Raw genomic sequence first — 27601 nt, 5'->3', positions numbered from 1 at the left:
AGGGTAGAACAGAAAACAGCAAAATAGAGATAATGGATTTCAGGAGGGCAGATTTTGGTAAACTCAGAGAGCTGGTAGGTAAGGTCCCATGAGAAGCAAAACTGAGGGGAAAAACAGCTAAGGAGAGTTGGCAGTTTTTCAAAGGGACATTATTAAGGGCCCAAAAGCAAGCCCATCCCGCTGTGTAGGAAAGATAAAAAATATGGCAAAAGACCTCCTTGGCTTAACCAGGAGATCTTGCATGATCTCAAAATAAAAAAGGAATTGTATAAAAAATGGAAACAAGGAAAAATTACTAAGGATGAATATAGGCAAACAACACAAGAATGCAGGAGCAAGATTAGAAAGGCTAAGGCACAAAATGAGCTCAAACTAGCTACAGGCATAAAGGGAAACAAGAAGGCTTTTTATAAATATATTAGAAACAAGAGGAAGACCAAGGGGAGGGGAGGGCCATTGCTCAGTGAGGAGGGAGAAACAGTAACAGGGAACTTGGAAATGGCAGAGATGCTCAATGACTTCTTTGTTTCGGTTTTCACTGAGAAGTCTGATGAAAAAATGTCCAACATAGTGAATGCTAGTGGGAAAGGGGTAGGGTTAGAAGTTGAAATAAAAAAAGAACAAATTAAAAATCACTTAGGAAAATTAGATGTCTGCAAGTCACCAGGGCCTGATGAAATGCACCCTAGAATACTCAAGGAGCTGATAGCGGAGGTATCTGAGCCTTTATCTATCATCTTTGGAAAATCATGGGAGACAGGAGAGATTCCAGAAGACTGGAAAAGGGCAAATATAGTGCCCATCTATAAAAAGGGAAATAAGAATAACCCAGGAAACTACAGGCCAGTCAGCTTAACTTCAGTGCCAGGAAAGATAATGGAGCAGGTAATTAAAGAAATCATCTGCAAGCACTTGGAAGGTGGTAAGGTAATAGGAAACAGCCAGCATGGGTTTGTGAAAATAAATCTTGTCAAACTAATCGGATAGGTTTCTTTGATAGCATAACGAGCCTTGTGGATAGGGGAGAAGCAGTAGATGTGGTACACCTAGACTTCAGTAAAGCACTTGATACGATCTCTCGTGATATTCTTGTAAAAAAACTAGGCAAATAAAATTTAGATGAGGCTACTATAAGGTGGGTGCATAACTGGCTGGATAACCGTACCTAGAGAGTAGTTCTTAATGGTTCTCAATCCTGCTGGAAAAGTATAAAAAGTGGGGTTCCGCAGGGGTCTGTGTTAGGACCGGTTCTGTTCAATGTCTTCCTCAATGATTTAGATATTGGCATAGACAGTACGCTTATTAAGTTTGCAGATGATACCAAGTTGGGAGGGGTTGCAACTGCTTTGGAGGATAGGGTCATAATTCAAAATGATCTGGATAAATTGGAGAAATGGTCTGAGGTAAACAGGATGAAGTTTAATGAAGACAAGTGCAAAGTGCTCCACTTGGGAAGGAACAATCAGTTTCACACATACAGAATGGGGAGAGACTGTCTAGGAATGACTACAGCAGAAAGGGATCTAGGGGTTATAGTGGACCACAAGCTAAATATGAGTCAACAGTGTGATGCTGTTGCAAAAAGCAAACATGATTCTGGGATACATTAACAGGTGTGTTGTGAACAAGACACGAGAAGTCATTCTCCCGCTCTACTCTGCGCTGGTTAGACCTCAGCTGGAGTATTGTGTCCAGTTCTGGGCACTGCAGTTCAAAAAAGATTTGGAGAAACTAGAGAGGGTCCAGAAAAGAGTGACAAGAATGATTAAAGGTCTAGAGAATGTGACCTATGAGAAAAGGCTGAAAGAATTGGGCTTGTTTAGTTTGGAAAAGAGAAGATTGAGGGGAGACATGATATCGGTTTTCAGGTATCTAAAAGGGAGTCATAAGGAGGAAGGAGAAAACTTGTTCTTCTTGGCCTCTGAAGCTGCGTCTACACGTGCACGCTACTTCGAAGTAGCGGCAGTAACTTCGAAATAGCGCCCGTCACGTCTACACGTGTTGGGCGCTATTTCGAAGTTGAAATCGACGTTAGGCGGCGAGACGTCGAAGTCGCTAACCCCATGAGGGGATGGGAATAGCGCCCTACTTCGACGTTCAACATCGAAGTAGGGACGTGTAGACGATCCGCGTCCCGCAACATCGAAATAGCGGGGTCCTCCATGGCGGCCATCAGCTGGGGGGTTGAGAGATACTCTCTCTCCAGCCCTTGCGGGGCTCTGTGGTCACCGTGGGCAGCAGCCCTTAGCCCAGGGCTTCTGGCTGCTGCTGCTGCAGCTGGGGGTCCGTGCTGCATATACAGGGTCTGCAACTAGTTGTTGGCTCTGTGTATCTTGCACTGTTTAATGAAAGTGTGTCTGGGAGGGGCCCTTTAAGGGAGCGACTTGCTGTTGAGTCCGCCCCGTGACCCTGTCTGCAGCTGTGCCTGGCTCCCTTATTTCGATGTGTGCTACTTTGGCGTGTAGACGTTCCCTCGCTGTGCCTATTTCGATGTTGGGCTGAGCAACGTCGAAGTTGAACATCGACGTTGCCGGCCCTGGAGGACGTGTAGACGTTATTCATCGAAATAGCCTATTTCGATGTCGCAACATCGAAATAAGCTATTTCGAAGTTGGGTGCACGTGTAGACGTAGCCTGAGGGTAGAACAAGAGGCAGTGGGCTTAAACTGCAGCAAGGGAGGTTTAGGTTGGACATTAGGAAAAAGTTCCTAACTGTCAGGGTGGTCAAACAGTGGAATAAATTGCCAAGGGAGGTTGTGGAATCTCCATCGCTGGAGATATTTAAGAACAGGTTAGATAGACGTCTATCAGGGATGGTTTAGACAGTACTTGGTCCTGCCATTGGGGCAGGGGGCTGGACTCGATGGCCTCTCGAGGTCCCTTCCAGTCCTAGTGTTCTATGAGTCTATGATGCTATGACAGCTGGGCCTCCTTCAGCGCTGATCACTCCTGCACTGCCCTCCCTAGAGGTGCCAGCACTGAGACACTCAGCCCCTCCTCCTGGCCATGTTAGTGAGGGCCTGTGGAAAGCCGGGTTCCCTGCATGCAGAGACTGGCAGACTGAGCTGCTGCAAGGAAATGGTGTTGGAAGGAACTGTTCCTTGCAGGGAACAACTAGTCCTTTGCAGCAAACGCTGTTTGTCATACCGTCTGCTCCAGTATTTCCAAAGCTGCCAGCAGAAGACTGGTTAACTAAGACCATTGCAGGAGAGATCCATAAGCATGGGCAGTAACGGTGCTGGGGATGGGGGGAGCTGCAGCACCCCCAGGTTTTGCACCCAGCTTCCCTGCACCTGGGACCACCCACTGGCTCCACTGTTGATCACCCACCAGCTTCACCAAGCATGGGTCCTGCTGGACCTTTGGGGTCCCATCAGCACCCCTGGCTTCTCCACTCCTCAGGGTCCCTCCACCTGCTGGCCTTGCAGGCTCTGCCAGTTTTCAGCATCCCATTGCCCACCATTGCCACCCCACCAGGGCTCTGCAGCCTGCCAGTCCCATGGTCCAGGCCTCTGTCCCTGGAAACTGTGCTGCCACCCAAGGTCCTGATGCCAGCCCAGGGCTCAGCCCCAGCTTGGGGCAGCAAGGGGCTAGGGTTGGCAACTCTCCTGGACTGGATGGACTGATAGCCATTGCCATGACTGGTGCTGGTCGGTCCAGTCGGGGAGAGATGGCAACCAGTGTAAGGGAGCGTATAAATCAGCATTCCCCCACCCCCAAAAATATGTTGCATTGCCACTGAGAGCATCTCAGGTTACCTGCTGCACCTTGCACACAGATTTATCACCGTCTCTCCTTGGGGTCAGTCTCACCTGCATGGACACCTGCTCCTGCAGTGAGTGCGCCTCCAAAGAGAACTGCCGCAGGCTGCAGCTGGGGCCACGTATGTATAGGAGGTGTCATGCTGGTGGGGTGCCTTCTTAGCCTTGTTAAAACATTGCACTTCCAGGTTTCCTGGGCATGCAGGCCAGACAGGGCTGTCTGTGTTAGATCCAGACACAGATTTGGGCATGTTCCAGATTTTTTTTTATTGTACGTTTGAGGATCAAAAGTTTCTTGTTCTTAACTTAGAATCGTAGAATCATAGCGCTGCAAAGGACCTTGAGAGGTCATCAAGTCCAGTCCCCTGCACTCATGGCAGGTCCAAGCACTGTCTATTCCAGGGGTTCCCAAACTTTTCAGCATCATGCCCCCCTTTTGATTTTTGAGAAACCCTCACACCCCCACCTCCTCTTCACCATCATCCAACCCCCCATTAACAAAAAAATCAATTTGTAATCTCAAACAAACACAAAAACTTGATGGAAGAATGTTATTTAAAATTAAAAATAAACTCAGATAGTTTTCCTTGGTCTCTTATGGGTGCCTGGTGCAGCCCCAGCTGGCCAGTGCCTCAGCCTCGTGCCAGCCACCAGAGCTGACCCACACAAACCACCTACCCATCTAAGATCTGCACTGCCAGAGCTGCCTGCACAAGCCACCCGCCTGCCCCCAGCCCGAGCCCTGCACTGCCAGGACCAGCTGCCTGCCCACCAGCCAGCTACCCCAGCCATGTGCCAGACATCCGATCCCCACGCTTCTGGGGCCAGCTGCCTGCCCACCAGCCCAAGCTGCCCTGTGCTGCCAGGGCCAGCCGCCCACCTGCCAGCCTGAGCCCTGCAAACCACCTGCCTGAGCCCCTCCCCTCCCAGAAAGCCAGGCACCACTAGCCCCCACTCCTACCCCGCCCCCAGCCCCTCATCTAACCCCCTCCTCCTCCGCCTCCTGGTCCAACCCAGACTTACTCACCTTTGCAGGAGACAGCTAACTCCACATGGGTCTTCGCCAGCTGCCTGGTTTTTATAGCAGCTGCACCGGGTCATCCATGTGAAATGGCAAGGGCTGAGAGCCAGAAGCAAAGGCTGGCTCTTTCTTTGGGAGAGGACAATGATGGGGAAGGGGGAACTGGGTCTCCTCGTTCCCCCCTGCCCGGAATTTCTTCATGCCCCCCTCAGGGGGCACACCCCCCCCGTTTGGGAAACCATGATCTAGACAATCCCTGATAGGTGTCCATCTAACCTGTTCTTAAATATCTCCACTGACGGAGATTCCGCAACCTCCCTAGGTAATTTATTCCAGTGTTTAACTGCCCTGACGGTTGGGAAGCTTTTCCTCATGCCCAGCCTAAACCTCACTTGCTGCAAAGTAAACCCGTTGCCTCTTGTCTTATCACTAGAGCTTAAAGGGGAATAATTTTTCTCCCTCCTCGGCTACGTCTACACGTGAAGCCTACATCGAAATAGCTTATTTCGATGTAGCAACGAGTAACGTCTACACGTCCTCCAGGGCTGGCAACATCGACGTTCAACTTCGACGTTGCGCGGCACCACATCGAAATAGGCGCTGCGAGGGAACGTCTACACACCAAAGTAGCACACATCGAAATAAGGGTGCCAGGCACAGCTGCAGACAGGGTCACAGGGCGGACTCAACAGCAAGCCGCTCCCTTAAAGGGCCCCTCCCAGACACAGTTGCACTAAACAACACAAAATACACAGAGCTGACAACTGGTTGTAGACCCTGTGCATGCAGCATGGATCCCCAGCTGCCGCAGCAGCAGCCAGAAGCCCTGGGCTAAGGGCCGCTGCCCACGGTGACCATAGAGCCCCGCAGGGGCTGGAGAGAGAGCATCTCTCAACCCCTCAGCTGATGATCGCCATGGCGGACCCCGCTATTTCGAAGTTGCGGGACGCGCAACGACTACACGGTCCCTACTTTGACGTTGAACGTCGAAGTAGGGCGCTATTCCCATCCCCTCATGGGGTTAGCGACTTCGACGTCTCGCCGCCTAACGTCGAAGTTAACTTCGAAATAGCGCCTGGCGCGTGTAGCCATGACGGGCGCTATTTCGAAGTTAGTGCCGCTACTTCGAAGTAGCGTGCACGTGTAGACACGGCTCTTGTAACATCTTTTTAGGTACTTGAAATATGCTATCATGGCCCTTGTCAGTCTTCTCTTTCCCAGACAAAACAAGCGCAGTTCTTTCAGTCGTCCCTCACAGCTCATGTTTTCCTGACATTTGATCATTCTTGTTGCTCTTGTCTGGACCCTCTCCAATTTCTCCACATCTTCCCTGAATTGTGGGGCCCAGAGCAGGACACAAAACTCCAGATGAGGCCTGACCAGCACAGGGCAGAGTGGGAGAATTCTCGTGTCCTGCTCACAACACTCTTATGAATACAACCCAGAATGATGTTTGCCTTTTTACATCCGTGTCACACTACTGACTCCTATTTAGCTGGTGGCCCCCTGTGACCTCTAGGTCCCTTTCTGCGGGACTCCATCCTAGGCAGTCACTTCCCATGCTCTGCGTGTGAAACTGGTTGTTCCTGCTGCAGCGGAGCACTCGGCATTTGTCCTGACTGAACTTCAGTCTGTTCACCTCAGACCAGTTCTCCAGTTTCTCTGGGTTGTTTTGGGTTCTGACCCTCCCCTCTGTGTGCTGTTTTGTGGGACGGAGGGGTGGGGTGCATGCACACCACTCTAGTGGTTCACCAGTGGGTGGTAGATGGACAGATGTGTGCTAAGTACTGGTAGGGTGGGTAGCTCATACCCTCGCAGGCCTGCTGACACTCTGGTGCACAAGAGTTCCCATGTTAATGGGGTTTTCTTTTCCCGTAGTAGTGAGGCTCACATTCATCTTTGTAAAAGGAGAGCGAGGCCATTGTGTGCGAAAAGAAAGTGCATTTAAACAAGTCATTGTTGGTTTCCCAGCAGCAAGGGTACCCAGGTGTACAGATAGCAGAAACCATTACGTGCCTTTCAGCACAGAGACAGATGAAGATCAGTAGCATACCGGCTTTACAAATGCCCTGGGGTAGGCCCTCCATACAGGTCTGTTAATGGAGGAGCTTTTTGGTCTTTGCATCTGAGCTGCTGCATAAGCCCCAGTCTGGGCTCTCCCACAAAACCCCGCTGACGAGGTTGTTAATGTGCTAACAGGTCCAGAGCTTCCTGCGGGGCTGGCTGTGCAGGAGGAAATGGAAGACAATCATTCAGGACTATATCAGATCCCCTCATGCGGACAGCATGAGAAAAAGGAACCAGGTTGTCTTCAGCATGCTGGAGGCAGAAGCAGAGTATGTCCAACAGCTGCACATTCTGGTCAACAACTTCCTTCGCCCGCTGCGCATGGCCGCGAGCTCCAAGAAGCCACCCATCACCCACGATGATGTCAGCAGCATATTCCTGAACAGGTGAGTGCTGGTCCTGGGTGAACCGTGCCTAGGAAGCTGGGGTGGGTGCAAAGGAACATGCATGGGCGGGGGGCGGGGGGATATGCCCAGCTCCCCCTCCACAGCCAGTTGCATGATGCTGGCAGGTGTTTTGGAGCACCTGTGACTCCAGTCAGTTCAGTGACTGTCTGACCAATGAGCGCGTTCCTAGGGTGGGCGGCAGGATCGTCTGTGGATTCGTGGGATGTGCTGTGGGATTTCAGTCCTTCTGATGACCTCCGCCAGGCCTGGGCTGGGCCCAGCAGCAGTCCAGATCTGGGAGCTCCTTGGCAGGTCTCCCCAAGGCCTGGGGAAGAGGAGGAGCGAGCTGGAGACTATCAAGCGTGGAACCAGATTTAGGAGTTTGTCCTCTGAGGGACACACCTGCCCATCCCTGCGTACTTTTCTGACTTACCCAGAAACAACTTCCAGCCTCCCACTGGGGAGTGCGTGAGGCCAGGTGGGGAACACACAGCCCAGGCCTTGAAGAGCAGATAAATGGAAGACTCGGAGCGTTCCTGATTTGCTGTCAGGTGCTTCTCATACCTAAGGCTTCCCCTTGGTTCCAGAGGGCTCCAGGGCTCACCGCAGTCCCAGCCAGGCACCAAGAGTAAGAAGGAGTTTCCCATGGCTCTGCCCCAGCAGGCAGGGTGGGAACCTGGTTCCGATCTGGAGAAGTGACAATCTGTGCTCGCCCCAGGGGGAACCCTGGTGTGCGAAGGGCCTCTTGTGTATGGCGGAGCAAGCCAGTGCTATCTCACAGCAGCAACTGCGGGTTCATGTGCTGCCTGCCAACCTCACCTGTGATAGTGCCGAGCCCTGCTCCAGCTGGTCTCCACTTCGCCTGTGGGCCAGGCCAGGGAAGCTGCAGGGGCTGAGTTAGACGGCTTGGGCTTTCCGTAGGCTTTGGGTGAGAGAGCTGGGGTTATTGCTGTACAGGGAATGGGTGGCAGGAGGAAAACGCCCTGGGTTGTCTTCAGCAGGCTGTCAGCAGACACAGAATCTGCTCAGCAGCTGCGCAGAAGAAGAAGGAAGGGGAGAAGGGTGTAACTGGGAGCTGCGGCCGGTAGAGCGAGGGCAGGTTTAACAGCAGCTGTCTCTGCTGAGCCCTGCAAGAGGCTGGGGCGCTCGTACAGATGGTCACTCCAAAGCTGATCTCGCTAGCCAGACTGATGAGGATGAGGCACCATGGTAGATGTCTGCTCCAAAGGGAGCAGCTGGCGTGTGACATTCCTGGAGCCCCGTGAATTGTCTTGGCTGCTGAAGACAAAACTCTTTCGGAGAGACAGGAGCGTAAGGTTTCCTGGTGGATACACAAAACTCTGGTTAGTCAGAGGTCAGCCCTAGCAGGGCTCGTTGGGAGGGAAAGCTTAGCGCCGTGTTACTATTTAACGCACTAGTCAATCATCTGTCTCTCCCCCTGCCCACCACCCACTGGGCCACAGGGAACTCCTGGCCTCCGTGTCTGTTAGTCCGCAGATGTTGGGAGAAGTGGTGCAGGCTGGAGATGCCTCACTGCAGCATCTGCATTACCTTCCTGATGGCCTGTCTGAACTCAGTGCCAGCCCTGCAGGGCTTTGTTCTGGCCATTCGCTGTTGGAAACCTGTGAGGCAGGAAGCAGTGAGGGACTCTGCAAGGCCTGTGGTGGCAGGGATCTAGTCGAGCGGAGAAACTTCGCATGGGCTGTTCTCAGGCTTGTCTCCAGACCGGCTGAACAAACTGACAGAGGGAAAGACGAGTCTCCCAGAGAGTTAAACCAGGAGAGGCCAGCTGAACTGCGCAGGGCTCACCTGAGAGAGGCCTGGATTCCTGTGGCGAGGGCATGACATCTGGAGCCAAGCCTTCAGACTGGTGGAGCCTGCACCATCCCCTAGGAAGAAGTCACAGGAGAGCATGGACATCCACAGAGGTTCCTCCGGCTATGGCTGTGCACACTCACGCGGATGCCAACACAAAGGTGCCCAGGAACCCCCGCCAACGTGGGCTTGTCCAGTACACGCCCATTGGTGCGGAAGGCCTTGGCTGAGCTCATCCCTTCAGGCCAGCCTGGTGCGGTGCTGAGTGCTCTGTCAGTGGGAGCTGAGACTTCCCCGTTCCCTGCTTTAGTCACTGCTCCTGTCATCCAGAAACCACTCGCTCTGTTGCTATGGCTACAGATGTGCTGTATCCTTCCCAGCTCCGAAAGTGCCAGCCCTGGTGGCATTCATTCACGAGCAGACTCCCTAGCCTGTTTCTCCCCCAGATAGACTGGGGCCAGTTTGGGCTGGGATTGGCCTAATGAAAAGTGAAGTTCTCACAGCATCCCAAGCCAGGTAACACCTACAGACCACAGGTAGGCCCTGGCACCTGAATTCCCCACTCTCCTAAAGCCCCAGGCCTCATGGGAGCTGGAGTTTGGCCCATTACAGAGAAATGGAGACACGGCAATTTGGCAAAGGATCTCGAACTGAGCTTTCCCCAGCTCTGCAACTCTTCACGCCAAGGGTTTTGATTCAGGACCATCTTTAATTCTGGGCCGTTCAGAATGAAACATATTCAGTTAGACTACACTTAAAACCCCTACGTTGCTTTGCTACTTAGCTCACCTAGGCCATGTCTACACGAGCACAAATCTTCGAAATGGCCATTTGCGTGGCCATTTCAAAGATTTGTGCTAATGTAGACGTAGCCCTAAAGTCAGCTTATCCTTTTCTTTGGAACTGGTGCAGAGTGGGCATTGAAACGTTCAGAGCACTGGCTCAGGACACAGCTAAACTTAGCAGAACATCTCCCTCTGGTCTGGGAACCAGGAAACCTCGAGTGTGTGCTGGTACTTCCTAGTTGTGGGTAAATCAGAGCTGTGTTAAGGAGGAAATTTCTCAGGATGTTCCTGAGTCCAGCCTAAGGCAGAATATGCAGAGCCCTTCGGGAATGGGTGGGAGAACGTTAGCTGACTCTTAGTGAGCTCCGAAGGAGTTTGCCCGAGTTGGCAGTAATAACAGTGGTGACACATTGTCAGGGAAACACTGACCCTGCGCTCTGAGGGGCGATGGAGGACTCAGGAGAGGGCGCCCTGCTTCCTGAGTAGACTCCAGATCTGGTGGTTACACCTGTTTGTCTTCCATGACTTCTCCATGCCGGACGACTGCAGATCTTACTCCTCCGTTTCCTGGTTGCGGTGCTTCTGGCTAGTGCATCCCACCCCGGAGCTAGCTGTGCTTCTGAGGGGTGAGCAAGCGACTCCGCCTCTTCTGATGCAGTAATGCGACAGCGTGGGTTGCGGGGGTGATGCTTGCGAGAAGATGGAGGTTATTTGGTACAGCCAGAGGGAGCTCATCAGACTGGGTCAGGGTGTCCAGCCTCTGCTATCCAGGCTGGTCTCAGGGAAAATGGCACCCTGGGCAAATTTGTGTTTTGGCTGCCTTGCCCCGGTCACTCACAGCCTTCAAAGACTCCCTGAGATCACCCCCACTCCCACCACCTCCAGGCCTTGCTGCCTTCCCCCCGCAGCCCGGCACTCCATTTGTATCGAAAGCGGTGCCGGAGCTCAGCCCGGGTGCAGATTAAACGCTGGCACATCCTTGCCGTGTGACAGCAGAGCCGACAGTCCCTGCGAGGCCCTAGGCAATGTGGAGGTGGGCCCTGGTTCTGTGCTCCTGGAAGGGATGGGGCCAAGAGCAGGTGGGTCTCAGCTCATCCCAGAGTGTGGCCTGCCTCCCCACAGCCCTCACAGCCCCCAGCACTGTCAGGACGTGGGGTGGCATTCCAGTGGTGACTTAAAGGGCCTGGTGTTCCTGCAGCTTTTATTGTGGCATCGGTGGTGCCAAACCCCTCCCTAGACCTCTTTGAATCACTTGGCACTGGGGCAGTGCCCCTTCCTGTCCCCGTCCCCATTGGCGGGCCTGCCCTGCGAATGCCCTTTGTTCCATGCCAAAATACAGACACAGAACCAGTGCGTGAAATGTCATTGCTGTGAATGCGTCTCTCACACATGCGTGCACGCGCGCGCACACACACACACAATCAGTCACTACAGTCTTCATTCAGGCAGGCATAGGTGAAGAGTGAGTGAAACTCCCCACCAGGCACGGATGCAAGGTTGAGGGAAGTCCCTGAGGGCACCGAGGAGCCCTGAAAACACAGCAAAGGAACAGAGAGGGAGCCGTGCCAGTCTATACACTATCAATACAAAAAGCAGTCAAGTAGCACTTTAAGACTAGCAAAATGGTTTATTAGGTGATGAGCTTTCGTGGGACAGACCCACTTCTTCAGACCACAGCCAGACCAGAACAGACCTGGTCTGAAGAAGTGGGTCCGTCCCACGAAAGCTCATCACCTAATAAACTATTTTGCTAGTCTTAAAGTGCTACTTGACTGCTTTTTGTTTTGACAGCAAAGGAAGTGGAGAGTGAGTAACAAGCAAGGCAAGACGGCAGAGAAGAGCTCTGCTGGCAGGTCACAGAAATGCTGAGGCCTGGGTCTGGGAACAGCCGCTCAGGAAGACCGCAGGAAGGGAACGGCAAGGTGATGGCAAAGGTCATCGATGAGCTGCTGAAAATTAAACAACCCTTTGGCTGCCCATCAGTAAAGGCAGATGAGGGCCACGCAGCTCAGGAAAACAGAAATTCCCCAGAGAAGGAACAAGCCATTGCAATAGTGGGAACCCTAACCAATGCCGTGCCTGCAGTGTGGGGAGGACGAGCCCTGGCAGCTACCCCTCACCTGGGGGATCTAGTGCAGACTGCAAAAGACAACAAAAACTAGGTGACCCGAGCCTACCAAAACCGACCGCTGAGCACAGCGGGGCAGGGAATCATAAGAGAACTTGTTTACAGTGAAGCTACGTCCGTGGTCCAGGACAGTCCAGACCTGCACATTTAAATTCTGCAAGGACAAGGGTGGGAAAGTGAATTTAGGATGTAATGGTGAAGCACCGAGAGTGATGGGACGTCAGGGAAGTCCATTCAGGATCAGGGGAGGGAAGCCGTAACTAACTGGTGCAAAATTATTTCAGGGTGCAGTGGCCTCTGGGGAAAGGTCAGGATCCACCTGGGCCACTGTGCAGCCTTCTGCTCACCTGACCAGTAAGTGAAGAGAGATAAGGGAGTGGCAGAGCAGAGGTAAGGAGCAGGAGATGGAGGTTCAATGAGGGCATTTAAGAGGGTGTTAGAGAGACTCAGCAAGCTCCTGCCACTCTGCATATCATTCTCAGCCCTCTCTGGATGGCAGCAGCAGCCAGCTGGCCTGGGCAATGGCTCCCGGTGAGGCTTCCCAGTTGTGGTGCAGATTTGATGTCAGTTGTAGAGTGTGGCTTTGGGCTGGCTGCCCTTCCCCAGGGAATCCCGCTCTCCAGGGGAGAGCTGTTTGCTGGAGCACATTTCTTCTCTATTATTGTGCACTCACCTGGGTGTAGAGCTGGCTGCTCATTTCAGATGTGCCCCAGGATGAGCCTTCCAGGACAGATCTTCAGAGCAGGGCTGGCCCAAGGGTTTGAGTGCTCTGGGCAAACTATGACTTGGTGACCACCCCAATGAGACCTCAAGAATGAAATGGTACTGTATGTACTTGGCGTTGGAAATGAACAATGTGACAATAAAAACGCAGATCTGTATTGATTTTGTTTCTACTTTTCAGTAGTCCTAACTCAGTTGTGCACTCCCTCCCTCATGCAGCATGTGTTGAATTAACATGACCACTCAGGTGTTTACAAGAAATGGTCTAAGAAGATGATGTATTCATTGTAATCTTACAAGTGCTTGTGATTCTCCTTTTACCATCCTGTTACAACCTCTTAACAAATTTTTCAAGTCCAACACAATACAAACCCTTTGTGGGCACAGTGTCTTTGGGATCACAGCCTGTAACACAGCAGAACAGCCGTTGTGGGACACTGACTGGCTGCAAGCAGCCCTGACTCAGCAATATGAGTAGCCAACGCTGGGCTACTGCAAAGGGCAGACCTGCTGCCAGACTGTCCCCGGGTAGCAAACCCAGGCAGTACTCTGCTGAAGCTCTGCCATGACACCGTTCAACTGTACTGTATTTCCGCGTGCCGCTCTGCTCCACTAATATAGCTCAGCTTCTGACCTGTTTGTGTAACAGGTGGCACTTTCCTTTGTAAGAGCTAGTATAGTAAACAGAGAAAAAAGTCACCTCTGTCTGATCTGGTGCCCCTTAAAGCCTGGTGCCCTATGCACCCGTCTGGTTGGCCTGTGTGGTCAGGCTCGCCTGGCTCAGAAGACTGGTCACTGGATCATACATCTCACTGCTGGGACCTGCTCTGGACTCACACTGTCCCTCCTTCTCTCGTCCCACTCATCCTCCTGTCTTCTCCTCCTCCCGTCCCGAGGGATTCCTCTCCACCCTGCACGCCATCTCTCCTCACTGTGCGGAGCTCCTCTGCCTGCCTGTTAGCAGTGCTGGGGCTCTGACATGATTAGTTCATTAGTCCTTCACCTCTCTCTGCCTTTGGTTTATCTTCCAGTGAAACAATCATGTTTTTGCACCAGATCTTCTACCAAGGCCTGAAGGCGAGAATATCAAGTTGGCCAACGCTAGTGCTTGGTGAGTAGCTGCTGGTTCTTTTTTATTTGTTGTGCTTTCGTTAAAATCCTGGCCCGTCCTTCCTTCTAATGAGTGCCAGGGCGTCTCTCTCGGAGCCATTCTGTGCAGCACACCACAGCAGCAAATTGGTGCTAATTGTTGTAGAAAGGCCTCGATTCTTCTCCTTTACGAAAGCAAGGCAAACCCCCAGGCCAGTCCTAGCTTACCCTGCTCCTGAGGTCCCCGTTTTGTGCTCCAGGGAACTGGCTGGCTGAGCTCGTGGGACTTTTCTTTGTTCAGAGAAGGGTATTGTGGCGCTTATAGTTATTGGTGTGTTCTGCACACAGCCCTGACCCCCAGGGAGATCAAGGAGATTTACACTTTCTCTGAAAAAGCTAAACAACCCGGCAGCTCCATGCAGACTGCTCCAGCCCCGTCCAACACCTCGTTCCGAAGGCACTCGAGGGCTCTGCGCGGCAGCTCTCCGTTAGGGAGAACCCTGTCGACGGTGCTGGGTGCTCCATTGTGAAGCTCTTTTCCTATAGTTTTTGCGGGCGCCCCGCAGGCACGAGTAACATGCCTTGTTCACAGATTGCCATGCAGGAGGTGGAGCTCATCTGCCTGGAGCAAGGCAGGTCCCATCACTCCCGTGTACTGGCTGTTTCCCCTTTAAAAGTGCATGGCCCAAAGCAGGGAGCTCAAGGGAGGCCCATCAAACGGGGACTTGGATTTCCTTTTTGGGCCCATTTTCTCAAACCCAAAGTGAGACACAAACACAGATCAGTTGCTGCCATCTTCGCTCAGGCCAGGCACAGGTGAGTGAACCTGTCTGCCAGACATCCGTGCCAATGAGGCCCGAGTCCATGCCGAGTGCAGGGCTGTGAGGCGGTGTGGTGACCTGCTTCTTGCCTGTTGCTTACAGCTGATCTGTTTGACATCCTGCTGCCTATGCTGAACATCTACCAGGAGTTTGTGAGGAACCACCAGTACAGCCTGCAGATCCTGGCCCACTGCAAGCAGAACCGAGACTTTGACAAGCTGCTGAAGCACTACGAGGCCAAGCCAGACTGTGAGGAGAGGACGCTGGAGACCTTCCTGACTTACCCCATGTTCCAGGTGAGGCGAGGCTCGTGTGGCAGGTGCTAGTGGGAAACCCCCTGCTCCCCGGATCTGTTGGGCCTCCGGGCCAGGGGGCTGGCTGGTTGTTCAGATGATGAGTCCCTTTGGAATAGTCTGTGCTGTGAAGTGATTGGCCAAACAGAGACTCAGCCACTCTGAGCCCAGCCACAGCCCAGTTGGCTCCCTCCCTGGGGGAGGGGCAGAGATGGTCCCTCCATCAGTTTCCCAGCCTCTCAGCCCCACCTCACGCTCCTCTCTGCCAGCACCACAGACCCGTCTGGGGTCACAGCAGCCTGAGCTCAGGGGAGGCAGTGCCTCAGCCTCTGCTCCGCCTTACCAGGGCACTGGAGAACAGCCAGTGTGAGCGCCTGTCTCCCACAGCCAGGAGAGCCGCAAAGGGCCGGGAGCCATTGCCCAGCAGAAATGAGTGGGTTGGGCTCTGAGTTATTCCCATCACTAGGTCCCTTCCCATTCACCCTCAGCCTCCAGCAGATCCCCCTGAGACCCCAGGGGCAGCCAGCACAGCCGGCCAGCGCTCCCCTGGCTGGACTGATTTGGGTGGGGTCCGACTAGGTGGCCTCCTGAGGTGTCGTCCATCCGCCTCCTCTGTAACTCCGTTATGCTCGTCCTGGAGCTCAGCACTTTACAGCTGTGCTCAGTGCTGGAAAACCAGGTCTGGGATGCTGTCCATCTCAGCGCCCCCGTGCGGGAGCGCTGGTGAGTGCGGCCCTCCACCTCTCCGAGAGCCTGGCAAGCGGAGTGTCTGTGACAGCGCAAAAGAGTGCCTCTCTCTTCCCCAGACCCAGGGGATAACCCAGCAGGAGAACCTTGGCTCTGCAAGGCCCCTGCCCACCGCTGCTGACGACAGCAGGGCACAAGGATTATTTTGAAATGAAGCCTCCAGCTGAGACTTGTGCACCCAGAAAGGCCAGGCTGAGGCCAGTTAACCAGTTACATGCAGGTCCCTAGAGTTACAGGATATGCCCCTGCAGTCTGGTCGAGCTGGAGAACACAGGTAGCTGTACAGAGCTGGGCTGGGGCAGGCCCTGGGCATGTGCATGGGGAAGGGGTCACTTTCCAGAGCAGCATTCAGTGCAGGCTGGGTGCTCGCTGCTTCATGGGGCAGCATAGAGGTGTGAGGCGTCCGAGGACCCAGGCGTCCCTGCTTGCACCTCCCTTTGTTCGAACCAGCTGTGCTTATGTCAGAGCTAACTCGAAGCCCGGCCTTTCGCTGACCCCGGTTTGTGATCTGCGTTCTCCCTCAGATTCCCAGGTACATCCTGACGCTACATGAGCTGCTGGCGCACACGCCCCATGAGCACGTGGAGAGGAACAGCCTGGACTATGCCAAGTCCAAGCTAGAAGAGCTTTCCAGGTCAGACCTGCGGCAGGATGATGCTTCTCTCTGCAGAGCGTGCGTGGGGGGAGGCAGAGCGTCTGCTGAGGGCAGGTGCGCCCCCTCGGAGGTGTAAGGCGGGAGGCGCTCAGGGCAGGTGCGCTCCCTCGGAGGTGTAACGCGGGAGGCGCTCAGGGCAGGTGCGCTCCCTCGGAGGTGTAACGCGGGAGGCGCTCAGGGCAGGTGCGCTCCCTCGGAGGTGTAACGCGGGAGGCGCTGAGGGCAGGTGTGCCCCCTCGGAGGTGTAACGCGGGAGGCGCTCAGGGCAGGTGCGCTCCCTCGGAGGTGTAACGCGGGAGGGGCTGAGGGCAGGTGTGCTCCCTCGGAGGTGTAATGCGGGAGGCGCTGAGGGCAGGTGTGCTCCCTCGGAGGTGTAACGCGGGAGGCGCTGAGGGCAGGTGTGCCCCCTCGGAGGTGTAACGCGGGAGGCGCTCAGGGCAGGTGCGCTCCCTCGGAGGTGTAACGCGGGAGGGGCTGAGGGCAGGTGTGCTCCCTTGGAGGTGTAACGCGGGAGGGGCCGAGGGCAGGTGTGCTCCCTCGGAGGTGTAATGCAGGAGGCGCTGAGGGCAGGTGTGCTCCCTCGGAGGTGTAACGCGGGAGGCGCTCAGGGCAGGTGTGCCCCCTCGGAGGTGTAACGCGGGAGGCGCTCAGGGCAGGTGTGCCCCCTCGGAGGTGTAACGCGGGAGGCGCTTAGGGCAGGTGCGCTCCCTCGGAGGTGTAACGCGGGAGGGGCTGAGGGCAGGTGCGCTCCCTCGGAGGTGTAACGCGGGAGGGGCTGAGGACAGGTGTGCTCCCTCAGAGGTGTAACGCGGGAGGCGCTCAGGGCAGGTGCGCCCCCTCGGAGGTGTAACGCGGGAGGCGCTCAGGGCAGGTGCGCTCCCTCAGAGGTGTAACGCGGGAGGGGCCGAGGGCAGGTGCGCTCCCTCGGAGGTGTAACGCGGGAGGGGCCGAGGGCAGGTGTGCTCCCTCGGAGGTGTAACGCGGGAGGGGCTGAGGGCAGGTGTGCCCGCTCGGAGGTGTAACACGGGAGGCGCTGAGGGCAGGTGTGCCCCCTCGGAGGTGTAACGCGGGAGGCGCTCAGGGCAGGTGTGCTCCCTCGGAGGTGTATAGCGGGAGGGGCTGAGGGCAGGTGTGCCCCCTCGGAGGTGTAACGCGGGAGGGGCTGAGGGCAGGTGTGCTCCCTCGAAGGTGTAACGCGGGAGGGGCTGAGGGCAGGTGTGCTCCCTGGGAGGTGTAACGCGGGAGGGGCTGAGGGCAGGTGTGCCCCCTCGGAGGTGTAACGCGGGAGGGGCTGAGGGCAGGTGTGCTCCCTCGGAGGTGTAACGCGGGAGGCGCTGAGGGCAGGTGTGCCCCCTCGGAGGTGTAACGCGGGAGGCGCTCAGGGCAGGTGTGCCCCCTCGGAGGTGTAACGCGGGAGGCGCTCAGGGCAGGTGCGCTCCCTTGGAGGTGTAACGTGGGAGGCGCTCAGGGCAGGTGTGCTCCGTCGGAGGTGTAACGCGGGAGGGGCTGAGGGCAGGTGCCCTCCGTCGGAGGTGTAACGCGGGAGGCGCTGAGGGCAGGTGTTATCCCTCGGAGGTGTAACGCGGGAGGCGCTCAGGGCAGGTGTGCCCCCTCGGAGGTGTAACGCGGGAGGCGCTCAGGGCAGGTGCGCTCCCTTGGAGGTGTAACGCGGGAGGGGCTGAGGGCAGGTGTGCTCCCTCGGAGGTGTAACGCGGGAGGTGCTGAGGGCAGGTGTGATCCCTCGGAGGTGTAACGCGGGAGGCGCTGAGGGCAGGTGTGCTCCCTCGGAGGTGTAACGCGGGAGGCGCTGAGGGCAGGTGTGCTCCCTCGGAGGTGTAACGCGGGAGGCGCTGAGGGCAGGTGTGCTCCCTCGGAGGTGTAACGCGGGAGGTGCTGAGGGCAGGTGTGATCCCTCGGAGGTGTAACGCGGGAGGCGCTGAGGGCAGGTGTGATCCCTCGGAGGTGTAACGCGGGAGGCGCTGAGGGCAGGTGTGCCCCCTCGGAGGTGTAACGCGGGAGGCGCTGAGGGCAGGTGTGCCCCCTCGGAGGTGTAATGCGGGAGACGCTGAGGGCAGGTGTGCTCCCTCGTAGGTGTAACACGGGAGGCGCTCAGGGCAGGTGTGCTCCGTCGGAGGTGTAACGCGGGAGGCGCTGAGGGGAAGCTGAATTCTTACATGGTCGTTTCCCTCCCCAGTGAGGGAATATCCCGAGGCCACTGGTGCACTTTGTGCCGTTGCTGCTCGGGGGTGCCTGGTGAAGAGTCTGGGGGATGAAGCGTGGAGGGCAAAGGAGGGGTCCCAGCTGGCCTGTGTGGGTTTAGGTTCTCCACTGTGCCCCTGTGTGAGTACGGAGATACACAAGCTGCTCCTTCGCCTGCGAGTGCTCTGGGAGTGTGGATCACAACGCTCCCAAACAGTTGTGTCGCACACCGCCCCTCTGAGCTCCCTGACTCCAGAACCCTAAGTGAGGCCCCGCAGGTCTCCCCTCCCCGGAGAGGAGAGGAGAGCCCTCCGAAAGCACAGAGCTCCTTCCAGAGCAGGACATGGAGCCGCTGCTCAAGCTGGTGGTCAGCGCTGATGTCCCAGACTCGGTAGCAAACGTGAGGGGAGCGCCATCCCAGCAGGTGGCTGCCTGCCCATCCAGCTCTGGTGCTGCGCCAGGGAGAGCCTGCACTGCAACCCCATTTCAAACATCCTCCTCCAGACCAGACTGGGACTGCTGAGCCTGTGACTGATTGCTGTGTGGAAGGTGTAGGAGCTGGAACCAATTAATCCTCTGGAAGCCAGTTTTCTTCCTGCAAGGCACAGGCCTTGGCGCTGGCAGCTCCTGGAGCCAGGCCTGTGGGGTGCCAGCCTGGCAGCATTCCCTCTGGCTCAAAAACAAGTCCGCTTCATGGGGCACACCTGCCCCGAGGCCTGTTCCTCTTCTTTCCTCGGGCAGGGTGCAAACCTGCTCCCATTCCGAACCTTGTCAGCCTCCTTTGAAAAACACAAACCTCACTAGCAAGTTCCCTGCAACAATGCACTGACCTGACCAAGGATGTCCTCACTGCTGGCCCAGGTCAGCCTTCCGCCTCGAGCGGCAGAAGCAACATCTGGAGGCAGGACCCAGAGCTGCAGCACTGGGCCACAAAACTGAGCAAGCCTGCAGCTGGGCCCTGGAGTGCAGCCCTCCACGCTGCATGGAACCTGGGGGCTCTGGGGTCCGGGCCAGTGGGCCCATGTGCAGGATTAGGGCCTCTGTTTTTCTCTGCAGTCTGCCTCTGTCCTTAGCTCTTGCTGGTTGTGTCTATTGAGGTATCTGAGGTTCCACTCCGGGAAAGTACTTATGCACTTTTCCTGCTCGCATGCTGAAGATAAACACACTTGCAATGGCCCTTGACTCTTGAGTTGGTGGCTGAGGATCGGGCTGGCGTGATGCGTGTGCTAGCTCCAAAACTGGTGCCAGCGGCTTCCTCTTGTCTGCGTGCCCGGTGGTGGGAAGAGGTTGTACGGAGGTTTGCACAAGGCCGGGCATACCCTATACACTAAACCGTCCCCTCCCTAACTCACACAGGAACAGCCAGTGGCTCCTCTGCTCTGCCACCCAGAGCAGCTCCCAGCGCAGCGTGGCCTGGCCATGTGCAAACCGCCCAGAGCGGCTCCCAGCGCTGCACGGCCCGGCCTTGCGCAAACCGCCCAGAGCGGCTCCCAGCACAGCACGGCCCGGCCTTGCGCAAACCGCCCAGAGCAGCTCCCAGCGCTGCACGGCCCGGCCTTGCTCACTGTTTTTCTGAGAACACAAGCGCTGCTGGGGTCACACTGGTGGGGGCGGAGCAACGTGCTCTTCAAAACAGCATCATCTCTCTGGCACTGGCCAGACCTCGGTCCAGCTTTGTCTCTGTACTGCTCAGGGAAAGAAACAAAAGGATAAAACCAACACCCCCCTGGGTTTAAAACCAGAGAAATAGCCTGCCTGGGGGAGAGGTCCCTGGCCCTGTGCCCAGCCGGGTGGGGGAGCTCCCACCAGGAATGGTGGGATGTTTAGAAATATGGCCACTGCAGAGAGCTGTACAGAGGTGCCTGGTGCTCACAGCTGTACGTAGGGATCAGGGCTGTTCTCTTTGCCTGTGTCTGATGCAGCTACTCCCAAAGGTTAAGCAGGGTCATCACCTTCTCCGCCAGCGGGTGTCAGGCAGATGTCCCTGTCTCCAGCTGTCTCTGCTCTTCTCTAGGATCATGCACGACGAAGTGAGTGAGACAGAGAACATTCGGAAGAACCTGGCAATAGAGAGGATGATTATTGAAGGGTGTGAAATTCTGCTGGACACCAGCCAGACTTTCGTCAGACAAGGTACAGTACTTACAGCTCGACTGCGCCCTTCTCCTGCACATGGCACTGGGGAGCTGCCGCTGCTGCCTGGCAGGGCGGTGGGAGCGCATTGGGCACAGTGCCCTGCCGCTACCCGGGGGGGCGCTGCCACACAGGCACCATTCCTGCCCGATACAAACGCCCCATGTGCGTGCACAGGGCTCCGCCCGCGTTGCACGGCATCACCCAGCTGCCTGCGGGGAGCCGCAAGAAATGGTTCCCAGTGCAAGTACTGGGCTGGACGCTGGCCTTCCGGTCCCTGGCTCCCCGGGGAATGCGGAGGTGGAGACCCAGTTCAGCCCCCAGCCCCTGGCAGTGTGCTGCCAGCTGAGCGCTGGGGCAGCCACCCGGGAGGGGGTCAGGGGCTGCCCAGGTGATGAGCAGAGCGCCCAGCCGCCAGGGCCGGCAGCCTGTGTTCCAGTGGGTGGTGCACAGCCCAACCGCCTCTATTTCGCCATACCAGAGGGAGCTCTGGGCGTGGTCTGGCCGCAGGGGCTGGTGCTTTTGACGGTCCCCTGTGGTCAGAATGGCCCTGAGGGAGCTTGTGCAGCCAGCACAACTTACAAATGCCACCGCCCCACTGGTGGGGCCAGCCTGGGGGTCTGGCCCTGCCCTCCCAGTAAGTACTGAATCCCCTGCTGGACGTGCCTTGTACACGGGGCCATTCCCCAGAGCCAGCCGGGGATCCTGCCTTGGTGCCTTTTCCCCTGCTGCTGTTCTCAAGGGGAACGTCCCCTCCGCTGGGGTCAAGCCAGGGTCGGGTGCTCACGGCCTGGGGAGGGTCACCCCCCGGAGCAGCTCTGTGCTTCTCTGCTTGGAACAAGAGGCCCCCAGTAGAATTCTCCCTGCCCTGGGAGATGGTCTTCCCTGGCCCCCATTGTCCTGCTGCCCTCTCAGCTCCCGGCTGTGCTAGCAGCACGGGTGGTGTGTTCGCTCACCGTCCTTCCTGCCCTGAGATGAAGAGGAGAGTAAAGGGCCAGTCCCAGGGAGCCCCCGTCCTGCTGTGTGACAGCCCCAGGCACCCGTGTCTGGAGGGGTTGAGCACGCCTGGCCGCAGGGTCTTGGTGCCTGTGATGACGGGAGTCTCTGCAGTGTGGCTGTGAGGGGCTCCGTACCGCGTGCAGTGTGGGGCAACGGGGCAAAACTCCCCACTGGCCACGCTGGTCATTGGTGTCTCTTGCAGGCAAAGGGAGAGGGGTGAAACCGCCTCCCCTGCTGCTGACAGGTTCTGGGTGGCCCCAGCCCAGGCTACTCTTCCAGCTTATTGGCTGCAGCTCCTCCACTTCAGCTGCACAGCACACTGGGGCATCGGATGCACCTCTGTGCCCTGCCTCACCACCAGCGCTGTGGCGTGCAGGACTGCTGCCCAGAGCCTTCTAGCAGCCTGGCAGGTGTGCAGAGCCCCTGCATGGCTGCTCCACCAGCATCGCCCCCCATCAGTCCCATCACAGGACTCAGCTGTGGGAGAGGCAGTGCGGGGGCCAGGGCCGCTCATGGAAGCCTTCGTTTGTTCCACTTCCCTTGCTCACAGCCGCGACAGCAAGGCCCTCCTGTCCTGCCTCACCTTTGGCGAGTACGCGAGTTGCAGCACGCAGCTTCCTGCCTGAGGGGTCCGGCTTCTTTGCTCACCAGCTGCCTGACGAGTGTGAGCTTCCCAGCATGTCTGAAACAAAACGACGCTCCCTGCAGGGCCGTTCATGGATTTCCGTCCTCTCCGCAGGTTCCCTCATCCAGGTGCCGATGTCGGAGAAAGGGAAAATCACCCGGGGGCGGCTGGGCTCCCTATCCTTGAAGAAGGAGGGCGAGAGGCAGTGCTTCCTCTTCTCCAAGCACTTAATTATCTGCACAAGAGGCTCCGGTGGAAAATTGCACTTAACCAAGGTGAGAAGGGCAAAAATGGGTGTTCTTTCCTGCCGCTCGGAGACAGGGCAGCCCAGGTCAGGGACTAGTGCTCACCTCACCAGCAATCCCCTCTGAAGGGTTGCTCCTCGGGGTGGGCACCTCTCCACCTCACCTGCACTGCTGTATAGTGTCAGTACAGCCATGCCACCACTCCTGGGAAGATCCTGGCTGGAGTTCCCACCTGGCCTTCAGCCAGACCTGATTTCCCTGCTCCCCCTGTCCAGTGACAGACTGACAGTGTGCAAAACCCACTGCTGCTCCATCACAGCAGGCTGTTGAGTGAGCGACAGTGAACGTAGAAGCAGGCAGGGGAAGATCAAGGGTGTAGCTGATACTTTTGCCTAAAGAACTTTAACCCCCACCAGGCCTTAAAATGAGTTTCACTGCAGCAGGAGCAGTTCCATGGTTTATCGGCTGTGGGACCACCAGGGTGACAGCTCTCCGGATAGGGTTGCAGAGTGAAATCTCCCAGGAGCAGCCTTCCAGTGCCCCAGAGCCTCAATCTTAGAGTGTTTCATTCTGCAGATTCCTGGGGAGGGCTGGGTGGGACAAGGATACTCCAGGGAACACCTCTGAGAACTGCAGCGCTCTGGACTCTCCAGGGGAATTAGGCACCTGAACCCTTTGAGGAGCTGAACTTCCATGTCTGATTCATCTCTGTGAAAAGTGAAATGAATGAGGGGACTCCAGGAAGTGAGACCTGCCAGACTAAGCCTTTCTACTGTCCTTCAAACTCCATAGGTCTGGAATGCGGGTTACAGTCTGTCTTATTGGCACCATCTTTGCAGTTCCTACTAACTTAGAGTTCTTAAGGTGCCAATTTCCTTCACATAACTGTAGCTTTGGAGGCGTGTAAATGGAGTGGAACTGAGCAGTTCCGTGTCTGGCGTGTGACTAGGACGTCCCAGGATGAGTGCTGCGTCATGTGCTAAGATAAAAATCACAAGTTCACAGTAAGAGAAGTTACTTGCGATTTGCTGCAGGAATGCTGAGAATCTATTCAGTGAGAACCTTAATTAGGCCTAAATTTGTACATAACACTTACAGGCTTCGTTAGTCCATTCCCCAGACTCACACTTTTGTCTATGGATGTTTTGCAATTAATTGAGAGAGAATCTTAGAAAAATGGCTATTTAGTGGCATTAAATTACCAGTTTGAAAGATTACAGTCTATGGCTAGGAGTTGCTGATTATAACAACAGACTTTGGGGAAACTTAATTTACTCGTCATATTTAATAATTTATAAACAAATTAGTCAATCAGTAGCGCCATGAAAATAGCTCCTTTCAAGCATTTAATTACTTGTTTTTTACTAGTCAAAACACAGAATTCACGGCAAGAGAATCTGCTTTTGAACTGTAATAAATAGGGCCCTGGTCCTGAAAGCACTTGAGCATGTGATTAACTTTATGCCCAGGAGTCTTCCCACTGGGTTCTGGTTTGCAGGGAACTGGGCTAAAATGGCTTCGGTAGAAAAAGCAAAGGAAATCGACGTTTTCTGCCTGCTTGCTCTGCTGGGACTCCTGCAGAGAGCAGGGACTGAGCTGTGCCTGTGTGAGTGTCACATTGCTGTTGTTCCTCTCTTTCAGAATGGCGTGATCTCGCTCATTGACTGCACCTTGATGGAGGAGCAGGAGAGCACGGATGAGGAATGTAGGTACCAGCTGAAGCTGGGAACCCCCCACCCCAAATTCCTTTGTATTATTATTTGAGCAAGGGTAAAAAAAAAAAAAACAACTCCCGGTGGCGTGTGCAAGTTCCTTGTGCCTTCCTTGTTGCCCCGAGCCATGGCAGGCGCTCTCCTGCTGTACCTGCTGCTGGACGGGGACATGTGGGGGCACAAAAGAAATTGCCCTCGAAGGGGTGTATTTGAAGTGGGCTTGGATGTTGCCTGCCCCCAGGAGGGGGAGAGTCTGCAAAGCAGCCCTCTGGGCCGGACTCAGCGGTATTAGGACATCCCCCCCAGGACTGACCCTCCTCTTGCAGTGATGGGGGAGCACATGGGCAGACAGTTAATTTGTGTGTATGGGATGTGAGGAAATGAAATGTAAATTCTGGGCCCAGCCAGTTACTCAGTCAGCAGCCTTTGCTCCCAAGACAAAACCCGCACCTCCCAGCCAAGGAAGGCTTTCAGCGGCCCACCCTACCTAGCTGCAGCTTCTCTCTAGTTTGCACCTGGCGCAGTCCAAGCCCAGGCGGCTTCCCTGGCCACAGCCGTGATGACTGGTGCAATTCTCCTCAGACCAGGACACGGAAGTCATGCTCTGTGACCCATGGGGCTTTTTGCAACCAGCCAGCCTGGCTGGAGTTCCCATGGCAGTTCATGGCAGCTCGCCAGGGGCTGCTTGAAATCCCTCCAGGGAGGGTGAAAGCAGGAGTGCCCACATGTTGGTCGAGCAAGTTCTGGTAATGAATCGCACTGGGGTCCGTGCGCCACAGGCACGCGCTCCCCATGAAGAACACAAGGCCAGCTGGAGCAAACGCTTTGCCAGGAGTGGAACCGGGACCCTTCTCTGCACATACAATCTTCCAAGGGTGCCCAGGCTCCTCACACACTGCCCCGTGCATGGACTAATGAAGCTAGCTGCTGTCGGTCTGCAGCACGCCTGGCTCTTATCACCGTCGCAGGCATGAAAAACACTAGTTGCTATTTTCTGTCCTCCTTAACATCTTCCCCCCCGAGAGGGCGAGCTGTGTGACCAGCCTCTGCCTGCCGTCAGGTGCGCCAGCTGGGGCTGGAGGAGCGACCCAGGAGCCGAATGCTGACAGCCAAGTTCAAACCAGCCTCTCGGTTTGCGCTGTGATGCAGGAGCTGGGACTTCCCAGCTGCGGTGCCCAGCGTCAGGCACCGGTATCTGCGTTGAGGTATCACCACAAGCAGCCTGGGACTCTGAACACACCTGGATCCCATTCATTCTGTTGGAGCTCTGGGGACCCAGCACCTCTGAGGAGCAGGCCAGGGGCATTGGAAGTGGGGTCCCCAAAACTCAGAGCACCCTGTGGTTTTGAGGGTCTGGGGCTCAGCTTGTTGGGGTGGGACCCATGCGATGGGGCAGCTTTTGTGAGTACAGACTGTGCCTGCGCATGGCAGGCTGAGCCTTCAGCTGCAGACTGACCTTGCCTCGTGCCCTGTCCCAGCGCAGGGCACTAGCCCTGTCTGGTCCCACTCAGAGAGCTGTGACCTCATCCTTGCCCTCTGCTGCGGCACCTAAGCCTGCAGAATGCTGCATGCGCTTCCAGGCTCTCCGGGCCCTCTGTTCCCAGGGCTCATGGGGCTGAGGCTGCTCGGCCGCTTGCAGCAGCCAGGTGATTCGCTCTCACCCCGTTTCTCTCTGTCCCTGGCCTCTCTGTGGGTGCCCTGCCAGATGCAGCACTCGTGGCGTATGAGAAGGTGGGTGATGCTGAGGATGTCGTTCCCGTGTGTTGTGCATTTCCCAGCCAGCTGCCCTCCAGGAAGGCAGCAGGTCACCGGTCTGAGCCAGGCTTTGCTCCTGCCTGAAGACATGTTACACAATTTCTTGCTTTTCTTCTCTTCCTTAACCTAACAGTAGGGAGTCCCCCACTTTGTACTCCTTGCACACTGGGGCTCCTCCCATCCCCCCATTCCCCTACAGAATCCCGGGGTGTCACCCTCCCTCTCCTGTCTCTACACCCACCCCCTTACGTATGATGGGGGCTCTGTGTGCTCTCCTTCCACCCGCTATTACTCGGTTTCTATCTGCCGGGGAGATAAGTCACTCAGGCTATGTCTACACTACAGAGTTATTTGGCAATAACTTTGCTAGTCTCTACACTACACATGCGCTATTGTGAAATAAATTTGAAATGGCGGGTGTGTTCCTTCAGAATTGTTAACCCTCACTGCAGGAGGGAGAGTGCCAATTTCTTCCTCAAAATTGGCCCTGTTAAGACCCGGAGTAGCGCTATTTTGAAATAAGCCATAATGGCATCCAATGGCTCCGTTTCAAAATAGCACATGCTGTTTTGAAATAGTTGGGTGCTATTTTGAAATACATTTTGTGTGTAGCTGCCTTATTTCGAAATAAGATATTTCAGAATAGCTGCTTTGCAATATCGTATTTCAAAATACCTTGGTTGTGTAGCCATAGCCTCAGGGTTTCATTGGGGGGTAACCAGGATAAACCAGTCCTTGGTGTACAGGTAGTTGCAGACCTGGCTGAAGGTGACGGCTCTGCTAACCGGAAGCGTGGGGTTGTGTGTGTCCCCATTTCTTCTTCCTGGTTTTCTCATTGTGACCAAAATCAATGGGGCTTGGGCTGGTGATGCCGAAAACATATCCTGAAATTTGCAATTGCTCAGATGCAGCATTCAAAGGTTATTGCATTGGAACAGACACATGCCGTCAAGTTGCATAAAGAGTCTCACTCTGGTCTGCCAAAAAAAAAAAAAAAAGGGCAGTACGCGCTGGTGATTGGTGGCCACGGTGGAAGCTTAGGCCTTGAATTTGGACCTTCTGCATGGTTAGCTCTGCATTCCATGACCAAACAAAACCACAAAGTGCAAATGTTGTTTACAGTTCTATTGAAAAATGTCCTAGGAAAAACCCTTGCCCCTTACTCTGCTGGTTTCTTTTGTCTGTCACAAAGCGAAAGCATCGGGGCAAGACATAGACCATCTTGATTTCAAAATTGTAGTAGAACCGAAAGATTCTCCATCCTTTACTGTTATCCTGGTGGCATCATCCCGGCAAGAAAAGGCTGCGTGGACCAGTGACATCAGTCAGGTAATAAGACATAAAGCAAAAAAAACCAATTTATATTTCAGCACCGAACTAGGGGGGCTGATTTCGAAATCCAAATGGGTTTCCATGACTGTTGCAGATTGTTTACCATCTCCAAAATCAGGCCAGTGATTTGGAAGCCCAAATACAGGTCTAGCGCCTGACTTCAGTCACCTGAATCAAAGAACATTTGTATTAACCTGTCTATACACCACTTTTCTGTCAACCAAAATGGAAGCCCCAGGTTGTTGGGAGGCTGATGTCATTCAAGTAACTCGAGCGTTAGGAGAAGGTGCACTGCGAAGTACGGCCAATT

General features: G+C 55.4%; 1 protein-coding gene across 1 annotated transcript in view; it reads left to right on the top strand.

Annotated features, from left to right (window-relative positions):
* RASGRF1 (Ras protein specific guanine nucleotide releasing factor 1) overlaps positions 1-27601 on the top strand; it is a 111255-nt gene that overhangs the window by 42270 nt on the left and 41384 nt on the right. Inside the window, exons 5-12 of the mRNA XM_075006746.1 lie at positions 6982-7235; positions 13718-13797; positions 14699-14892; positions 16161-16270; positions 20505-20623; positions 22362-22522; positions 24134-24197; positions 27152-27288. Of these exons, the coding sequence (XP_074862847.1) occupies positions 6982-7235; positions 13718-13797; positions 14699-14892; positions 16161-16270; positions 20505-20623; positions 22362-22522; positions 24134-24197; positions 27152-27288 (1119 nt within the window). The remainder of the gene's footprint in view (positions 1-6981; positions 7236-13717; positions 13798-14698; positions 14893-16160; positions 16271-20504; positions 20624-22361; positions 22523-24133; positions 24198-27151; positions 27289-27601) is intronic.

Source organism: Carettochelys insculpta, chromosome 12 (genome assembly GCF_033958435.1).
Source record: "Carettochelys insculpta isolate YL-2023 chromosome 12, ASM3395843v1, whole genome shotgun sequence".
NCBI lineage: Eukaryota > Metazoa > Chordata > Testudines > Carettochelyidae > Carettochelys > Carettochelys insculpta.
The sequence above is the reverse complement of the archived record's forward strand: the minus strand, read 5'-3'. Positions and strand labels throughout refer to the sequence as shown.